General features: G+C 38.1%; 1 protein-coding gene across 1 annotated transcript in view; it reads left to right on the forward strand.

The window, feature by feature from the left end:
- cd276 (CD276 molecule) overlaps window positions 1-18,395 on the forward strand; it is a 146,239-nt gene that overhangs the window by 14,019 nt on the left and 113,825 nt on the right. Inside the window, exon 2 of the mRNA XM_028443147.1 lies at window positions 956-1,051. Within this exon, the coding sequence (XP_028298948.1) occupies window positions 1,006-1,051 (46 nt within the window). The 5' untranslated portion in view covers window positions 956-1,005. The remainder of the gene's footprint in view (window positions 1-955; window positions 1,052-18,395) is intronic.

Below are 18,395 nucleotides of genomic sequence, written 5' to 3' on the forward strand. Positions count from 1 at the left end.
GCGTTGAACTGGAGCGTGGTCGAGGGTGTACCCCCGCCTAGCGTCCAATGACCGCTAGACATTGGCACCAACAGACCCTCGAGATCCTGACAAAGACCAAGTGCGTTAGAAAATAGATGGATGATCATTTCCTGTGAACTATCAGACAGGAGGCTAGAGTTTTCTCTGGCTTGGCTAAAACAAAAACGGTGAGTAAAGTACCACATTGTAGAAATACACTGTTAACTATACAGCTGTGACGCTAAGGTTGATAAAAACACTTTGCAAATAAGAACCACCCAATCTTTCTTGCTTTTGTTGAAACCAATTGTTTATGGTCTTTGGATCTCGGACTGTATATGAATTTTAGAGAGAAAAAAAAAATGTCTGTCTTCAGCAACACATCCAAAATACAAATACAAGTTATTGCTTCACCAAATACAAATACAAATCGTGACCTCTTCCAATTCATCTGAGATAAATGTCTTATAAATATTTCATGCAGCAGAGAGTGGAGGTAGACAGGGGAGAAAATAGTTTTTTTTTTTTCGATCTCTATTCACTCTTAAAGAAGTGTTTTTCTCCCTCTGGAAAGCAAAGAGAATGACTTGGATTTTTCTTGTCAACTCTGGAAGTCCCCATTTATCATTGCAGCTCTTCGCCCCTCAAAAGAGAGCAGCCCCTGAGTCTGCCAGAGAAAAGAGTGAAGTAATCGCCTTCACAGGCTTTTAGAGAAGTTTGGAAAACATCGAAAACAATTTGAGAATTTCAAATAGCATGATACTTGGTGAAATAGTGGTTTTGTCTCAAACTTCACCGAGATGGGAGACCAAACATAGCGAGTGAAATCAAAGGCAAAGTAGCCCTCCCTCACCGTTTTAATCTTTTTCGTGTCTACACATATTTTAATGCTGTCTTGTTGTGTCCTTGTTGCTGTAATCCTCCCCCTCACAGGTTTGTGTTTTACCTCCTCCAGCGCTGCATCTGAAGAAGCTGACCTGCCATTTGAATCCAACCCCAAAGACCATGCTGTCCCTACTGATGTCTATGATTCTGGTGGTCCAGACAATAGGTGGGTGTTGCCTCCTGCCTGCACAGAGCCTGTAGGCGTATTAGTGCACACTCTTTAAAGTCCTCCTAACCTGGCAAAACAAAAGTTCAAATGAGGCGTGTCACTGATATAATGTGCTTGTAGGAGCAAAATTATGAGTCATCTCTGTTACGGTAATTCTTCCAACTGTTTGAATAAGCTGAGAGCTAGAGCGTTTGTTTTTTTTTACACAGTGGTTTTGCCTGAGCATGTTTGCTAACAATACTCAGAGTAATCCAGTCATATAGTTCAGTGGTTCTCAAACTTTTTTGGCTCAAGTACCTCCTTTGTCCGACTACTACATTTAAAGAATCTAATTCAGTAAATAATTGGAAAGAAACAGTATTTAGTGCAGTGGTTCCCAACTTTTTTTTGGATCAAGACCCAATTTTGATATCAAGAATATCTGGCGACCCCAAAGACATGTTTTTTCTCGAATTCGATTATGTAATGTTTGAGCTCAGATATGTACATGTACAGTATATACACTATTGGTCAAAAGTTTTAGAACACCACACTTTTTTTCATTTTTTTTAACTAATAATTATTCAGTTTATTGTATCACTCTGGAATGAAAGCATAGAACAAATAAGCAAGTTTTGAGTTGAAAAAGAAATCATGGAATCCATGAACAATACTGTTGATCTGATGCTCATGAGGTTCTGGTACCACAGTGTATTCCAACACTGCTTTTATGCAGACAAGTTGGAAGTAACCAAGAAAAGTTGGAACACCTGTTGGAATTTATAGCACCAGCTTTCAAGGCTGATTCAACCTTCATTGCTGCAGAACAGCTTTAATTTGTCAACCCACTTCATGTTCCCTGAAAAGGCCTATTTGTATAATTCTGAAATGTATAATATTTTTCAGTTTTGGGTAATCAAACCTTTTTTAACCTCTGGCTGTTCAGTCCTTACCTTTGTACCATTTCAAGCTATTCATTGGACTTGCACGACTTGCATTGCAATAAATAACTGGAAAGTTTAATAAAACTTTGGATCGATAGTGTATATTACTACATTTTAGTTGAACTAGATTTATAGTTAACAAAGTGAAAGTATAGAAATACAGTTGTTTAAAAGAGCAAAGGACATGGTTTGTGAAAAAAATAAACATTCAATTTAGGTCTTTTAAAGCTAATGGTGATGAAGCGCTCAAAACCAAAGAGAATGAGTTCACACACATTTCTCCCTATTTCCTTGAACAGATTATGTGATACATTTTGTACTGCTGTTCTGGTGCCGACTTTCTTGCGCAATTCTGTAGACGTGAAGTCAAATGACGTTAGTGAGCATTCTCAACGGCTTGGAAAGGCAGCCCACTTCCGGAAATAAAGAAGAATGAGAAGAAGATGGCTTGGAGACTGAAAGAAGACAAGCACAGTGGACTAAACTACTGTTTGGTTCCACAGATGTATGCAGAGGCATGTGCACAGGTCTTGCAGTAAACGGTCACATGAATGGCGAGTAAATAAATAACCGTGTCACAGTTGGAGTGCGGATCGGGCTGCATTTTCTCATCCAAGTCCGACCCAACAGTGGAAACCTCATTTTTTTCTTAAATAAATGACATTTTTAGGTTTGTTTTAGTGGTAAACACTGATTTTATCAACAAACAACTGTTAATGTCAACATCAGATCAGCGCACAGGTAACAAGCGAACGTCGAACATTAACAGGGGTGCACGCAAGAGACCCATTCAATCTATATACATAATCCATGTAAAATATGTCAAAATTAAGGATAATCCATGTCATTGTGCAGAAAAAGGAATGTTTCAACAGTGTATTCCTTTAAAATTGTCTTCCTTGATCCATCCTCCCTCCACTGGGATTAGTAGCTGTGGCTGCTGCAACAGGAAAGGAAGAACGCTGCGTGCAAACGACACAATGTGACCGAACCCGAAACCAGTTCTAAATAGCTGTCTGTACCCGACCCGTTCGGTGCCGTCGGGTCTCGTTGGGCTTCAGCTGGGCATCCAGCCTCTCGTCACTGTATCAGCTGTGTGCCAATGCTAAAGTGTTGATGCACGACCCTACAGCGGCTTGGCTGATGACTGCACAAACCACCATGGTGTCACTATGGAGTCTGATTTCTATGCTCCTTTAAGATTGTGTGTTATTGTAATTAAAAAAGAGTAATATTAAAAAAGATCCCAAAAACATAATTGAATTTTTCAGAAATTTCAGGCAAAACCCATTTAAACTCCAGGCGACCCCACATGAGGTCCCAACCCCAAGGTTGAAAAACCCTAATTTAGTGGCTCCTGAATAGATTTCTACAGTTTGTATCATTTCTGGTCATCTCACGCCTGGGGTGGGACCAAGACTGACTCTTTATTTGTTAATTTTCCTCTCTTTTCCTCACAAGTACCGTCTGTAATGCAATCACGTACCCCTAGGGGTACACGTACCCCCATTTGAGAAACACTGATATAGTCATTATAAGGCTAGGATTCTATTATGCTGTGAACTTTTTGTCCTGGATTGTCCCTATATTGTGGCTTGTAAAGCAGCACAAAAAGCTTTTCCAAACAGGTGAGGGCGAGGGTGAGGCCTTCAGTGGAAAATGCTCGAAGTGCACTTTTTCTTCAGTGAGTAAAGGAGTGTGCTGAGGAAGTCATACTCTTTTATTTATGACACAGGCAAATGTAGTGCTGGTAGTTGATGTTGTAATGCAAAGTCATAACTCACGCACTCAAAAGTTTTCCTTCTTGAAACAGTTGGAACAAAGAAACAAAGAGCTCAGCTGTACTTGATAGCATCTCGCGTCGGAATAAATGTAGTCTGGGAACGAGTGTGTCTAAAAGGGGGTTGAACTGTGTGTATAGTTAAACATCAGCCTGTTTTTTGTTTTTGTTGGTAGTATAACCTCTACTCTGCGGACTTCTAGAGGACTTCAGCTCCTGGACTTGCTCCCTTGGTGCTAACCAGGGTTGGGGTCAATTACATTTTTAAATTACAATTACGTCTTGAGTTAACCGTGTTCAATTCCAACTCAATTGTGATTACTTTGACCAGCATTTTTTCCCAATTGCAATTAAAATTACAACTATTATTTCCCCCTGAAAGTCAATTACAATTATGTTCTCAATTACTAAAGTTGATTTAAAAAGTAACAGTAAAGTAGTAAGTAAAAGTAACCTTTGTCTTGTGTTAGCTTTTTGTTTGCATCTCTTATGATAATGGCTCAGTTTTGACCCATGTGTTAAATCAGCTGTAAAATACACAAAAAAATATGATTTATTGTCTAATTTGTTTTTTGTTTTTTTTTTATCTCTTGGTTACCTTGTTAGGCTTCCTTATCCATCAAAATATTGGTATTAATATTTTTGGTGTGGGCATCTGAGCCTTTTTTGTGTAATTAGTTTTTTATTTTTTATGGTAAAAGGATCCTTAAGAGAACTGACGGTTAAACTTGATATGACACATTTACTGATTGTTGACTATGTATGTGTAAACCATAGACAGTTTAACCCCAGTGTAAGTGTGCTCATCATATTTGCTCTAGTTTTTAGGGTCTTATGATAGCCTTATCTCAGAAAGAAAACATCGAAAATGTTTCAGTTTTTTTCCCTATACACTTAATTCCCAAATGTTGGTGTTTTTTCAACATTATTGTTATTTTTCACGCCTTACTGGATGTTCACCCCTGTTTAAGTGTGCTCATCATATTTGCTCTAGTTTTTAGGGTCTTATGATAGCCATGTCTTATGCCTTGGCACTGACAGTTTGTATAGAAAGTCCATGCCAATTACAACTCAACTAGGATTACAACAGCAACAGATTTTTTCAAATACAATTACAATTATGTCATAATTGTAATTAATTACCAATTATGTGATTACAATTATAATTGACCCCAACCCTTGTGTGCTAATACAAGTCTTCAGTAGGCATGCCCTTCAAGTCCACTAAACCGGTTTATTGTCCAAAACACAATCATTCATAAATATATATTATTATGTGTTCAGCCATGAGTGGGACATTTCAATCATGACTCAGTGGACTGGAGTGTCTTCAGTGGTTTCATTGATCAGGGCCCTATTCTCTCCCTGTACAAATGGGCTTGCAGCCTGCTCATTACAGGCTGTGTGGCATCCGCACGGGTGGCTGTAGTTGAGGGGGACTGATGGAGGTCTTTAGCTCTGAGGTAATGGGCTTTTGTAGCTTGCATAGTGATTTACTTGCTCTTTGCTAGCTGGAGCAATAAGTAAATTAGTTGAAGTCTAGTTTGAGCCAGCTTATGAAACCCTCTATGCTATGAAAAATCCTCCACGTGAAGTCTGCAGCCTTTTTTTTTCTTTGATAATTGAGGCAATAAAAAGAGCAACTCGGGCAGATGGTAAAAGGTGAGTTTGTTTACATACAGTGTTCATTGTAGCAGTGTCAAAACATATTCTTTCATTTCAGAGCCGCAGTAGTCATTCGTTAAACTATTACATGTTGATGTACCGTGATTACTTTCTATTTATAGACAAGACTGCGTTGCCCCCAACTGTCAGTCAAATAGAAAATCATCCATTCCACACATGCAGCATTTGTATAATCAGCTGTATTATTTTGTGTGGGAACAGCTATGGTTTGCTGATTTAAAAGGTGTAAAAAAGATGAAACAAAATAACAAGTCAGGCAGTATGGTTGCTTAATTGTGCTTTTGCACTGAACTCAAACAATCAGGCTGACTGAAAAGTATTTTTGTTTTTTGTTCCAAAATGCAATTCATCAATGGTGGAGGGAGTCCTGTGAAAGGCATAACATGTGTACGCCTTTAGAAAAACACAAAAATAAAAAGCTAAGCTTGCAGCAGAAGTTCTAAATGTCAAATACAGTAGGAAAGCAGTATTATATGTACGTAGAGAGAGATTTACTATGAAACCACAGATAATCTTTCATGGATGATTCCATTAATATTTGGATGGGATCCGGGTCAATATACTGATTCTAGATTAGTTTGAAAAATCTAAAAACCCCTATCCTATCTCTTATCATTGGCGAATTTTCAAAAAATCATATCTCGGATTGTAATTGACCAATCATTATGGAATTTGACTCAGTTATGTCCGGCTGATTTGTCAAATAACCCGAGTTTCATCAAGGATCGGATCTGGATTGGGCATTTCATCACGATTTTTGAAGAAAATAGGGTATTACCCCTACATTTTGATTAATTGAGAAAAAAATTCCTTACACACCTTTAAAGGTCCAGTATTATGCTATTTTTCCTCCATCCATGTTCTAAGAACCCCAAAAACATAGTATTTGAGATTTATTTTCCCAAACTTGCCTGTTTTTAGGAGTTTTAGCCTCTGAAAAGTCACTTTCAGACCGCTCCAAAATAGGCTGTTTTTGGGCCTTCAAGGTGCAGTCTGCAACTCTTATAAAAGTGACACTGTGTTGTTGCTGCTGCTGTTGCTGAGGTGTGTGCACATCGAGAGAAAGAAGCGCTCCAATAATATGCTGTTAACAGAGCATGTTATATTACTGTGATGTTGCTGTCTGACTAACGTTAGCTCCTCTGAGGGAGGGACTGCACCTTTCATGCATATGCATGAGTGGGTGTGTCTGTAGACACTGACTTCATGCCACAGCTGATCACCATAGGGATTGTCTTTTGCTATCCACACACTTTTTGTTATTGTTTTCAGCCAAAAAAAAACTGCACTGCAATTGTCCTTCCACTACGTCGCATTAGGTCACAAACGCGTCAGATCATCCCATAAAGGCGATACACGCATTTTTTTTTATTTCTTACCGTGACCACTGATGAAATGCTGTTTTTAAAAACATAGGCGACATATTTACCTTTTTTACCTTTTATGAAACCAGCAGATATGTGTAAACTGTTCAGTTACAACTGCATGGTAAAGTGCCAGAGTATAGCCGCATTCGTGCTTGTAACATTTACAATACCATAAACAAACTTTATATGATTTATTATGTACAGTTTATTATATATTTTATACTAAATTGGCAGCTCATGCATCAGTTACTGTCAGCATAACCATGCATCAGTTATTCCTCCCACCCAAGAACCGATGTGATTAAACTTGGCTTTGGTGTTTGTGAAAGAATACAAGAGAAATAGCGAGCTTGGCTCATGGTGACACAGTCATCACAGTACAATAACCCTGTCTGCGTAGATTTCAGCTACGTCTTGACTCTTGAGACGGGTGATGGTCGTACTTAATAAATCCACTCCTGTTGTCAGTCTCATAGCACTGCACAGGTTGTTATTGCTGCAGCAAAAAAAAAAAAAGCAAGATATCATTGAGAAAAGTTTAGTCCACCAACCGTCTGGGAATTACACATCTGACTTCACTGGGTACTTTTTTTTATTTTTTATAACAGTCATTATATACAATTTCCCATTGTGAATGTACAAGAGTCAACTGTCTGTTCAGTGATGGCTGTCAGCTTACTGCATACGGCTACATTCTCATCGCACTGCAGCATCCCACATGGTGGTGTCACCCAGTCAAGCTGTCCAACTAATTGCTTGCTGTTGTCATACAGTTAGGACAACCAGCAGACTGTTGGAGCTCACTGCACACACCTCCTAGCAGGCAAACAACGGGGGGGAATTCGCGTTCATACAAATGCCAAAATGAAACCCGTCAGTGATTGGAGCTGTAAGGTAATTCACAATAACTAGCTTACCTGGATAGATTGAGTCTCGTTTGGTAGTCTGCACAGGAGCCGGGCCCTGGAGCATAAAAATAGCTCGCTCATCTCTGGTGTACTTCTAAAAGGTCTGCCAACTGTGAATGCCCTCTTCTTGTCCTCTTTTTCTCTTCACAGCAATTGATTCCGCAGGAAGGGGACACTTTAGCCTGTACAGAAATTCAATTTGGGGTTATTACCCCGTATCAGTGATGTTCTTGCTAATTTGATTGCGTTCGGTAAAGTATCCTTTTAAAAACAATCGAGGACAGGCTCAACAAAGATTGGTTTCGCCGCAGTGCATACATAATAAGCAGTCTCCGTTGGCCTGCCTCTGTCTCACGGGTTCCCAGCTCGTCTTTCTTCACAGTTCACTCATTGAAACAGAGTGCATTACCGCAACCAGTGCCTCATGATTATTTCAACAAGTCCAAAAAATCTTGCCTCGTGGGATTGTTGAAAAATTGTTACGGGTAATATGCTGAGATTGCAGTTCTTGAGGGAAAGGAAGGAGGCCCCCGGAGCCATATGTGGGTCTGTTGTGTCTAGTGGGCTGTGATGAATGAGTTGAACGGATGTGGATCTGTGCTTGGAAAGCATCATAGCTACTGAGCTGCGGTGGGAGCCTCCTGGTGGGAACCCAATCAGGGAGACCACAACCTGCCGGGAGCTTCCTCCCTGATTAGGATACAGTGACTGCTCTGTGCTCACCATGGGGTGCAGCCAGGGTTGGGGTCAATTACAGTTACATGTTCAATTACATCCAATTATGATTACTGTGACCACCATTTTGTCCAATAACAATTAAAATTCAAATTATTATTTTTGCCCTGGACGTAAAATACAACTACGTTTTCAATTACTAAAGTTAAGTTCCAATTAAAGCACAATTACCAAGCCTTTCATAAACAATTCCATAAAACTTAACTTTCCTCTTCTGTTATCTTTCTGTTAGCATCTGTTTTGATAACGGGTCAGTTTTTACCTATTTCTTAAATTGTTTGTAAAATACACTAAAAATATTATCGTCCAATATGTTTTCTCTTAGGTACACTAGCTGGGATTCCATTACAAATTTTTGCAAAAATAAAACTGATATTTCTCAATGTCAATAAAGTAAAGTTCCCGTGGGGATGCTCAAAACCTCCTTATAACATTCTGTATTCCTTTGTTGTTTCATGTCTAATGTGGCAGTGATGATTTTCAAGTATAATACTACGAAATGTCTTGGTCTCCTCTTCTGTTTACACGTACCGCGTCATGTTTTCTCGGAGAGAAGTGGTCATGTGACCAGGTACGTCACATTTGGTGATGTGTATTTGCGGAAAAAGTGTTTCCATAGAGATTTTGCAACACATTTCAATATCAAAATGTCTGAAATTCCTCCTCATGAAAGCGTCGAAAGTTTTTTGTGATATTTGAGTGTTTTTTTCAAATTCAGGTGTTTCCATCACCAGTTTTTATTGCGCTTTTTAGATTTTCCAAGGGTAATGGAAACCCAGCTCTCGTTAGGCTTCCTAATCAATGAAAATATTGGTATTAATATTGGTATTAATATTTGTTTGGGCATCTGAGCCTTTTTTCTGTCGGTATAATACCCCCTTTATTTTTTTTAAATGGAAAATGATGATAATCAAATTGTAATTGACAATTTTCTTCATATAATTTTCATGCCAATTTCATTACAATTACAAAGTCAATTATCTGAACTTAATTACAGTACAATTATGATTACAACAGCAACAAATATTGTCAGTTACAATTAGAAGTATAATTATGTCATAAATGTAATTAATTACCAATTAAGTAATTACAATTCTAATTGACCCCAAAGCTGGGTGCAGCTACTGCTGCACATCGCCATGGTTCATAAAGTAAAGCCTGTGAAAGGCAGCATCAGTAAAACACATTCCTCATCAGTCCTGTCTCCTTCTCTTCCTCATTATGCCATTTTTTTATATTTTTTCACCTTGTCTGCACATACTGTCGAAGGTCAACACGACAAGTAGTACAGTCTTTGCATGTTTTATGAGTGCAATGGAATAAACACATTTATTTTCTTGCATAATTGTGACAAAATAAATTTATTTATTTCATTAAATTAAAACTGAAGTTCAACAAATATTACTTGTATCAAAAAAGAGCAATAACTCGTGTTGTACAGGCACACATTTACAATCAGATAATCACAGAATATTAGTGACACTTTTAAGGTTACACTGCAATACAAATGTACATCATCGTGGATAAGGAAATTCATCTTATTAAATAATCAGCCAAAAAAAGACTTTCAAAGTGTAGTCAAAATTATCACACCATATGCCATAACCCTAATCCTAGCCTTAAATAAATTGTAATGTTGTGCCGATACCGATGGTAGTATCGGGAGTGGTCCAGATTCCGCTCTCAAAGGCTGGATCGGTATCGGCAAGTCCTAACCATTAACACGCCAATGCAATTTACAGTATCAAACTCTTTACTCTACTTTAAATATCCAGTCCGCCAAAGAAGAACTCGCTGAACACCAACGAAGAGGAACCCGCCAAAAGTGTTTGCATTACAGTGTAACACAGCGGTCCCCCCCTCCACACCAGGGGGTCAAGGACCGCCCCGCTCCCTCAGTGGGAGTCTGGGTCTCAACCAGACTATTTGATCCAGAAACATCTCTGGTTAGCAGCTCATTGAAAACATGGAAACTTATTTGACCATTGCTCTTAAATTCAAACGATGCCCAACACTCCTCAGACTCTCACTGCTGCCCTGACTCCTGCTCACAGAGACATGTATGGTTACGTGTTGGCATTTTAGAGCCAAGAGTTTATTTATTTGTCACCCTTACCAGGTAGGTAATAAATACGTTTTTTCCTTTTTTACAAAGGCCAAGCAATGATAGCAATAATTTTTTTTTTACATCCAAGTGATTAAGCTGCGCTTAAGAATTGAAAGAAAAACAGGCCATATCTTTTTCTAAACACTGTGGTATCGGTATCGGCCGATACCAGGCACCTGGGTATTGGTATCGGGACAAAAAAGGGCATCAGAACAACCCTAATAAATAGTTACAAATTAAGATAAAGAAGTACATGTGTAGTTCAAAAACCACAAACAATATTTAGTCAAATTTTTTTCAGCAAACTCCAACACATTCTTGTTTAGATTGCAGGCCCTCAGGTACCTTTATGACAGATTTCAACTATTCTCTCTGTAGCACACAGAGGTACATGGGAGGCTGTAAAAAGAATGTGGTGGATTTTGCTGAAAACAGTAAAATTTTTGATGAATTTTTGGTGCACTACGCCTGTACAGTTTTGTTGGTGTGATGTATGCTCGCAACTGAATTGTATTTTAACACACCATGAAGCTCCCGTCAGCTTCTGACGGCTTTACCGTTATACACGGTGAAAACGGGCATTCTACTTTAAACCGTTGATTATCTCGGGCCCCGAGTTACTATCTCGTGCCCCCCCCACCCCTCCTTCCCCCCTCGACTTAACTACCTCGAGCCCCAACTTATTAATTCAGACCCCAAGTTACTATCTTGTGCCCCCGACTTTACGACTTAGTAAGTCGGGATCCTGACATTATTACCTTTTTTTAAAAAATCTCATCCGTGTCCCTTACTGGGCTCCGTACTTATAGGTGGCGTACGCTTTCTTTTTTACATATGCAGCGTTTATAAATGAGGCCCCTATTGATCAGATTAAGTATGTACACATGCTCTACTTTACAGTTCAGCTCTCTCTACTTACATTTTTTGATTTTGTTAAAAAAACAACTTTTGTAAGGTTAGATGTTTTTTAAGTGTTTTATTAAAGGGATGCACATTTTATGACCTTCACAGGACTCCCTTCATTTGTAAATTGCATCTTGGAACATAAAACTCTAAGCTTTCTAATATTTTACACTTATTAGCAAGTCTTATGTAAATTTTGCTGTATTTGCTTCTAGTATTGCGCACAAGCTATTGCTCATAAATGTATGAGTTGCAAGAACTTGGCAGAACTTGTTCAAGGTTGGAGAAGTCAAATTTTGGCAGATGCCCAATGGCAGCGTTACCTTGAATGACACTTGTCTATAAACAAGATCAGTTTCCCTTTGGAACCTAAATGTAAATGAAGTGACATTCTCAAAGGCAGAGCATAAATTGTTTTGTAATTATTCCTAATCACAATTAGAAATGTACACTTCATTCATGTAACTGTTATTGTTTGTAATATATTATTTATACTGGTGACCCATATGAGATGTCTGATTTTCAAGCCTTAACCTTGGTTCGGTGATTTCGTAGTTACTAGCAAAATAGAAAGTCTGTACCATATTTCTGTATAGGTACACATTAGTATAACCTGTAGTTTTAATACAGAGAAAAATTGTAGTCTTAAAACATGATTTATAGACTTACATTAAAATTTAGAAATCAATGCTTAATTGTCTCTGAATGGAGTCTATTGAGAACTGGAGTGTTTTGCCCTCACTTCCATTCCCCTGTGTAAAGAAGAGCTGCAGTATTCTGGAGCAACTAAAAGTGTAAAAGGTGTACCCATAACTCTGGTAGGATGAATCATGAAATATAATACAAGCTTTGACCTTCAAATCAAACATGCATAGTCCATTTTTCATTCATTGATTACACTTTTACGAAAAGGTGTGTTTTCAATACATTCTTGCCTAAGGGACTTACAGCAAAGGATTCCCTTGGGTTTGACTTGATGATCAAGCTCTTGGTGCTCAGGCATAAGTGGATTTCTACCATCCAAAGTAAAGTGGGATGGGCTCTAAAAGCTTAAATATACTGTAGTTAGTAGGAGTCAATGGTGTCATTCTAAAAGAGAAACACATAGTCATACAACATTTCATAAATGCTCTTGATGTACTAGTTATGCTGGTAGTGTGTGTTTATGTACCATATATGTACTTCCTTAAAGCTACAGTACATTTCCAAAAAAAAATTTCGTCTCTCTCGCTGTGTTTTCATTACAGGTTTTTGCAAAATAAAAGCGATGTTTCTCAGTGTCTACAAAGTATTACTGCGCTTTGAACGTGTTTCCATTGAAGGTCTCTCGTAACTCCCGTAAAATCCCATCCCGCTAAACTTCGCTGCAGGAAGATGGACGCTCCAAACCTCCTTATAACACTTTGTATTACTTTGTTGTTTCACGTCTAATGTGGCAGTGATGATTTTAAAGTATAATGCTACGAAATGTCTCAGTCTCCTCTCCTGTTTACATGTACCACACCATGTTTTCTCGGAGAGAAGTGCTTTTGCGACACATTTCAACATCAAAACATCTGAAATTCCTCCTCATGAAAGGGTAAAAACCTTTTTTCTTTATTTCTTCCGAAATTTAGATGTTTCCATTACCATATTTTATTGCGCTATTTAGATTTTGTGCACTTTCAAGGGTAATGGAAGCTTCTAATTATCACGTAGTCCGAACAAACAATCAAATTGCAATTAAAAATGTGGGACTCAACTCAAAACGTGTCCAATGACTCAGTTGCTTTACTTCTAGCCTCTTAGAACCCTGCCAGAGGCTTGGAAGTCAGAAGGCTTGCCTTAGTATGCCAACCGCTCCTCAGCTGCTACTGATACTTGCCCATTGTCATGTTATTTACAAGTTATGAGCTGGCATACGTATATGAGAGAAGCAGGACATAATAAGCAGAGATAAGAAAGAGGAAGGTGACCGGGAGGGCAAAGAAAAGTTGACTTTCCATGAGATTCATGAGATTTACTGTACTATCTGTCGTCACATTTGTACCAGTATTTCATTGTCAGTTTTGTGCTTTTGTTGGTAATTAGAGCAATTTTGAAAGTTTTTGAGCCTGAGATCTGCCATTTTATGTGGAACGTCAACAGATGTGTTCCGTGCATAGAAATATACGTTTCTGTCTCTCTAGTCTGTAAACAACCATAGCAACAAGCACAACAAGCACACTTCAACAAGTGCAAAGAAAAATAGTTATTGAGTGATTTAATGAGCCATTCAAAGTCTCACATTATCGGCCATGTAAACTTTGACTTCCATGCTTTCTGCCTGTTGGGCTTGTGGAGGAAAATAGCTGTGGGTCCTTAATGCAGAGAAGGAGATGATAGTCTACTTGGAGAGCTGTGGGGAGGAGCCAGATGAGGACGCCTGGAGTTTAAATGGGGTCACCTGAAAATGTAAAAAAATTAAGAGATTTTTTTTCATAATTTTTTATTAAAACACAATCTTAAACAGCTGTATTTCTATACTTTTACTTTGTGAAATATAAATCTAGTTAAACTAAAATGCTAAATCTGAGCTCAAACATGATCAAAAACTAGTTCTAGAAAGAAAAAAAACAAAACAAAAAAATTGTCTTTGGGTTCACCAGAAATTCTTGATATAAAAATGGGGTCACAAAGTTTCTTTCCACATATTTACAAAAATTAGATTCTTTAAAATGTGTGTTATCACTTGTTCATTCAATTATTGTGCTCTATATTCGTTTTTAAACAGTTTTCTAAGCAAAATGTTGTAGTCGGACAAAAGGGGGTACATGGAATAAGTAAATCATGGATATCCTCATTTATAAATACTTGTTTTAATACACATAATGTATAACAAAGACACCAATGGACTTAGTCAATGGCACTTGTCAGAGTGTTTCACTTCCCCTTTAATGTTAAGTCTCTTTAATTTCTACCGAAGGACAACTTAATTCAGTGCACATTTCACAAAGGGGAAGTTTGAAGAGAGTGGCTAGAGACACAGAAACTCTTTCAAATTAGTTATTTGGATTCCTGTGCACGCACACACTCTTTGCCATCACTCCTTTAATGTTTTTCAGTTGCATGTGTTTTTTTTTTTTCTTTTTCTTTTGGATGAGTGCATTGTGAACATCTACATGTACTCATGACAGCAGACATTAAAAAACATTCCCTTCAGATTCGTCCCAGAATAAGTTTAATCATTACAACAATTAGTATCAAAGGGTTTTCAGATTCTTTTGAATGAAAGCCTTTGATGTTCAGGACTGGAGGAGGTGCACTGAGTGGCAGCTCTGCTCATCAGCAGCAGGGGGCAGTGTTGTAAAAAGCATCTTTTCCTTTTGGTCGTCTCGCTCTAGTTTAAACCTACCGTCACTGTCTGTTAGCATTGCATCTGTTTACTTTGCTGTGTCAATATTGCCCCTGCTATTCGCCCTCCAGTGTCGGTGCTCGCTGTTCTTTTTGTTTGAAGGTATAATAACATTGCTTTTGAATGCTGCTTGTTTCAGCAGTGCTTCCCAGTTTAAACACACATAATCATGTTCAACGAAAGGCTTCACTGATGGAGTAAATAGCTCTGCTCACTCTAATACGAGCCTGGCTGTTCTCAGTTATTGTAATGAAGAGAGGTCATACAATATTCTGCATTCTAATATTCTAAATATCTGATTCAGATTTGTGTCAATTTGTATGGTGTTTCAAGACCAAAAGGACTATTGAACCACTTGGTAAAACAAATGTGCACTTATCAACAAACCTGCCCAGATATCATATGTTAAAAATAAGTAGAAGTACAGATGCAGCGGTATACATCTTGAAAATTTAGTTTTTTTAGTGTGCAAAGGACAATTCAAGCACCAGGGCATTTGTGTATCAATGTGTACACGCGTGGGTTTTGCAAGTGTGCTGCAGTTCTTTAGTCATCGATAATGGGAACCTCTGGTTTCTGTGCTGGCTTTTATTTGTAACAGTGACTCCATTGTAGTGTCAGCATACCTTGTGTCCAATTTGTCAGAGTGTAATTCTGTGTAGCTGTCAGATCTGTACTAGTGTGGAATATCAAAGTGTTCTCTGGCCTTTTTCATGGCTGCTTCTGCGTGGCATTGTGTTGTATATATTAGTACGAGTGGAGAGCGATATTGTTTGTTTTTTATTCATACAGATACAACTATGGATCTATACTGTATAATACCCTGGTCTCTTTAGCAGCTCACTTTAGCCACACTGCATGGTGAGAGCCCGTAGGTGAGTTGTGTTCATGAAAATGTGGCCAAGCCTTTGCTTTAACCATTGCCAAAGATCTTTATTGGTGCTGGTGGTGGATTAGATCACTAGTTCCCAGAACTTTCTTCTCCTCCTTGTCCTTATCGTTTTTCACACATACTCCTTCATATTTCTTATTTATTGGGCTCCTAAACTAAAGCCATGTTTTATTCAATACCATCAATTTTGACATTTTTCCATTTTGCCTATCACATGGCCTTGTGAAATGGTCTAAGACTCATTGCAACAAAGCACTGATCAACCAAATGATAATTGTGAAAATTCTGTAAAGCCTTTTATTTCCACAGGTAACTTGTAGCCCACTTTTAGTCCGATATGACCAGTTTGAGTACCCCAACATTTAAAATAATTTGAACAATCATGCTATGTCCTGGTTAGAGCTGTTCAATATATAGAGATTTAAGATATATCAACTTTTCTATTGTGGCGATACAGAAAATGGAGTCTCTTTCACTACTTTTCAGAACAGCATGTAAAGCTCAGTTACATGGATTGCTGAGTGTGTCCTAACACAGACCTTCCCCTAAACAAGCCACAATACTGAGCTCACTCACACGTGCTGTCCTTTATAAGAGAAAAAGCCATAAAGTAGCACATATTGTGCAGCTGTTTGTTAAAAATCTGCCTCTGTGGCATTTTGCATCAGCAAATTTAACCCATAATTGTCTTTCTGGTCAGACTTTATTTGAATATATCAAAAAAAAAAAATTGAGATATGAGTTTTGGTCCAAATCGCCCAGCCCTAGTCCTGGTGTTTTATTAATAGTGTTTTAAATGTATCTTACGATTTATATATCATTGAAATCTTAATTTCCAACACGTAGAGATATCATACTTGGTGTATTATTACATTTACACTGGTTTCATTATTTGAATTAATTCAACTTATAATGTGCTATTAAAGACAATGATCACTTTTCATCAAGCATTTACTGTGAAATATTTAAATAAAGCAAAAAAAAAAAAGATATAAAATACTATGTTATGAGCTCTCACTGCATGAGACCATTAAAATAATGTCTCCAATGCTAACAACATAAAGGTGGCTCACAGTTCAACACAAGTAAAGGTGTTACTCCATTCAACCATGAATTGAAACTACAACACATAGATTTTGGAAGAATTGTTTTTTTCCCAATAAAATGCCAAGTATAAAATGATATCAAATGCCAAAACTAATTCTTTTGTGGAAATGTTTTTTTCTTTTCAGAATATTTTTTTCCACTGCTACTGATTCCTTGCTTAATTTAGACCTACTGTTCCATTTATTTTGGTTAACACTAACCCTCGTTTTTCAAGCGAGTGGCCTAACACAGTATGCAGGAGCATCTCCTTTGATGCATTGACATGGTGGAACTAGGAATAATCCGAAAAGCTCTTTCACCTATCAGGACCTACTGCAGATACAGAGCCAATTCAGAGCCTCTTCCCATCAATGTATAATGTGAATTTCTAAGACTGTCATTGATCGATGACCCATTTCTTTTTTCCCTTACTTTTGCTGGCTGTCTTTTATGCCAAGAAGTAAGTTAACTTTTTTTTCATTCGCTTTTTTTTTTTTTTTTTTACTTGTCTGCACATGCTGTCAAAGGTCAACACTACAAGAAGTGCAATCTTTTTTTAGACAGCAATGCATTTTGTTTTTTTGTTATTGCAATTAAATAAATTAATATAATAATATAATTGTGATCATCACCAGCCCTCCCTAAGGAAGGGTAAGAAACACTTTATTGAAGGGAGAATATAAAAAGAGAGGGCAGTGTTACACCTAGGTGAGGGGGTGGGGGGAGTTGGAGGGGGAAGAGAGCAGGGAGGGGCGATTCAAGGAAGAGAAATGGAAGGGTGGGGAAGAGTTGATTACTGTAAAGTGAGAAGTTGTAGGCGTGAGGCTTAACTATAATGGTGGTGGCTGTGGGCAGAGGGAAGGAGTGAGTGGTAATACCTGAAACAGGTGTTTGGGATCAACGTGTCTAAAGTTAAGCCCACTACAAGTTTTATCCCACAGTCCAAGGCATGCTAGTGCATCGTAGACCGATGTATGTGCAAGAAACTGCTACTGTGATGTAAAACCAAGCACTGCCCCGGACTCGAGGACGCAGCCAGAATATCAGAAAGAGCGGGGGCCAGCGAGCCCAGGCAACCCCTGGGCAACGAGGGGACGCTGCACGCCGCACCGCCAGCCCCCAGGCGCACCGACCCATTCGCTTTTCGTAATCCATTCTATATTTTTAAGGGTTTCAATTTCAGCAATATCATCTGTAAAATCTTCATGAATAACCTAAAATTACAAAACAGTTACCAGCACTTTGAAAATAGTTTTGAAATTTGGATTGTTTAGTTAGGGATGTCCCGGTACAACTTTTTCACTTCCGATATGATACTGATATTGCAGCCTTGCATATTAGCGAATATCGATCTGATCTGATGTCACCACGGATCTTATAAACTTTTTAGGTATGAGAATGACCCATTTATTATTAACCAATGGGTTACATAAAGTTTAATCTTAAACACAAATATATTCTACTATTTAAAATCATATAGAGAAGGTAACTTACAGAAAACTGTAAAAAGACCTCAATATATCCAATAAAAACAATATACAGTGGGACAAAAACGTATTTGGCAGCCACCAATTGTACAAG

This window comes from Gouania willdenowi, chromosome 3, assembly GCF_900634775.1.
Source record: "Gouania willdenowi chromosome 3, fGouWil2.1, whole genome shotgun sequence".
Classification (NCBI taxonomy): Eukaryota; Metazoa; Chordata; class Actinopteri; order Blenniiformes; family Gobiesocidae; genus Gouania; species Gouania willdenowi.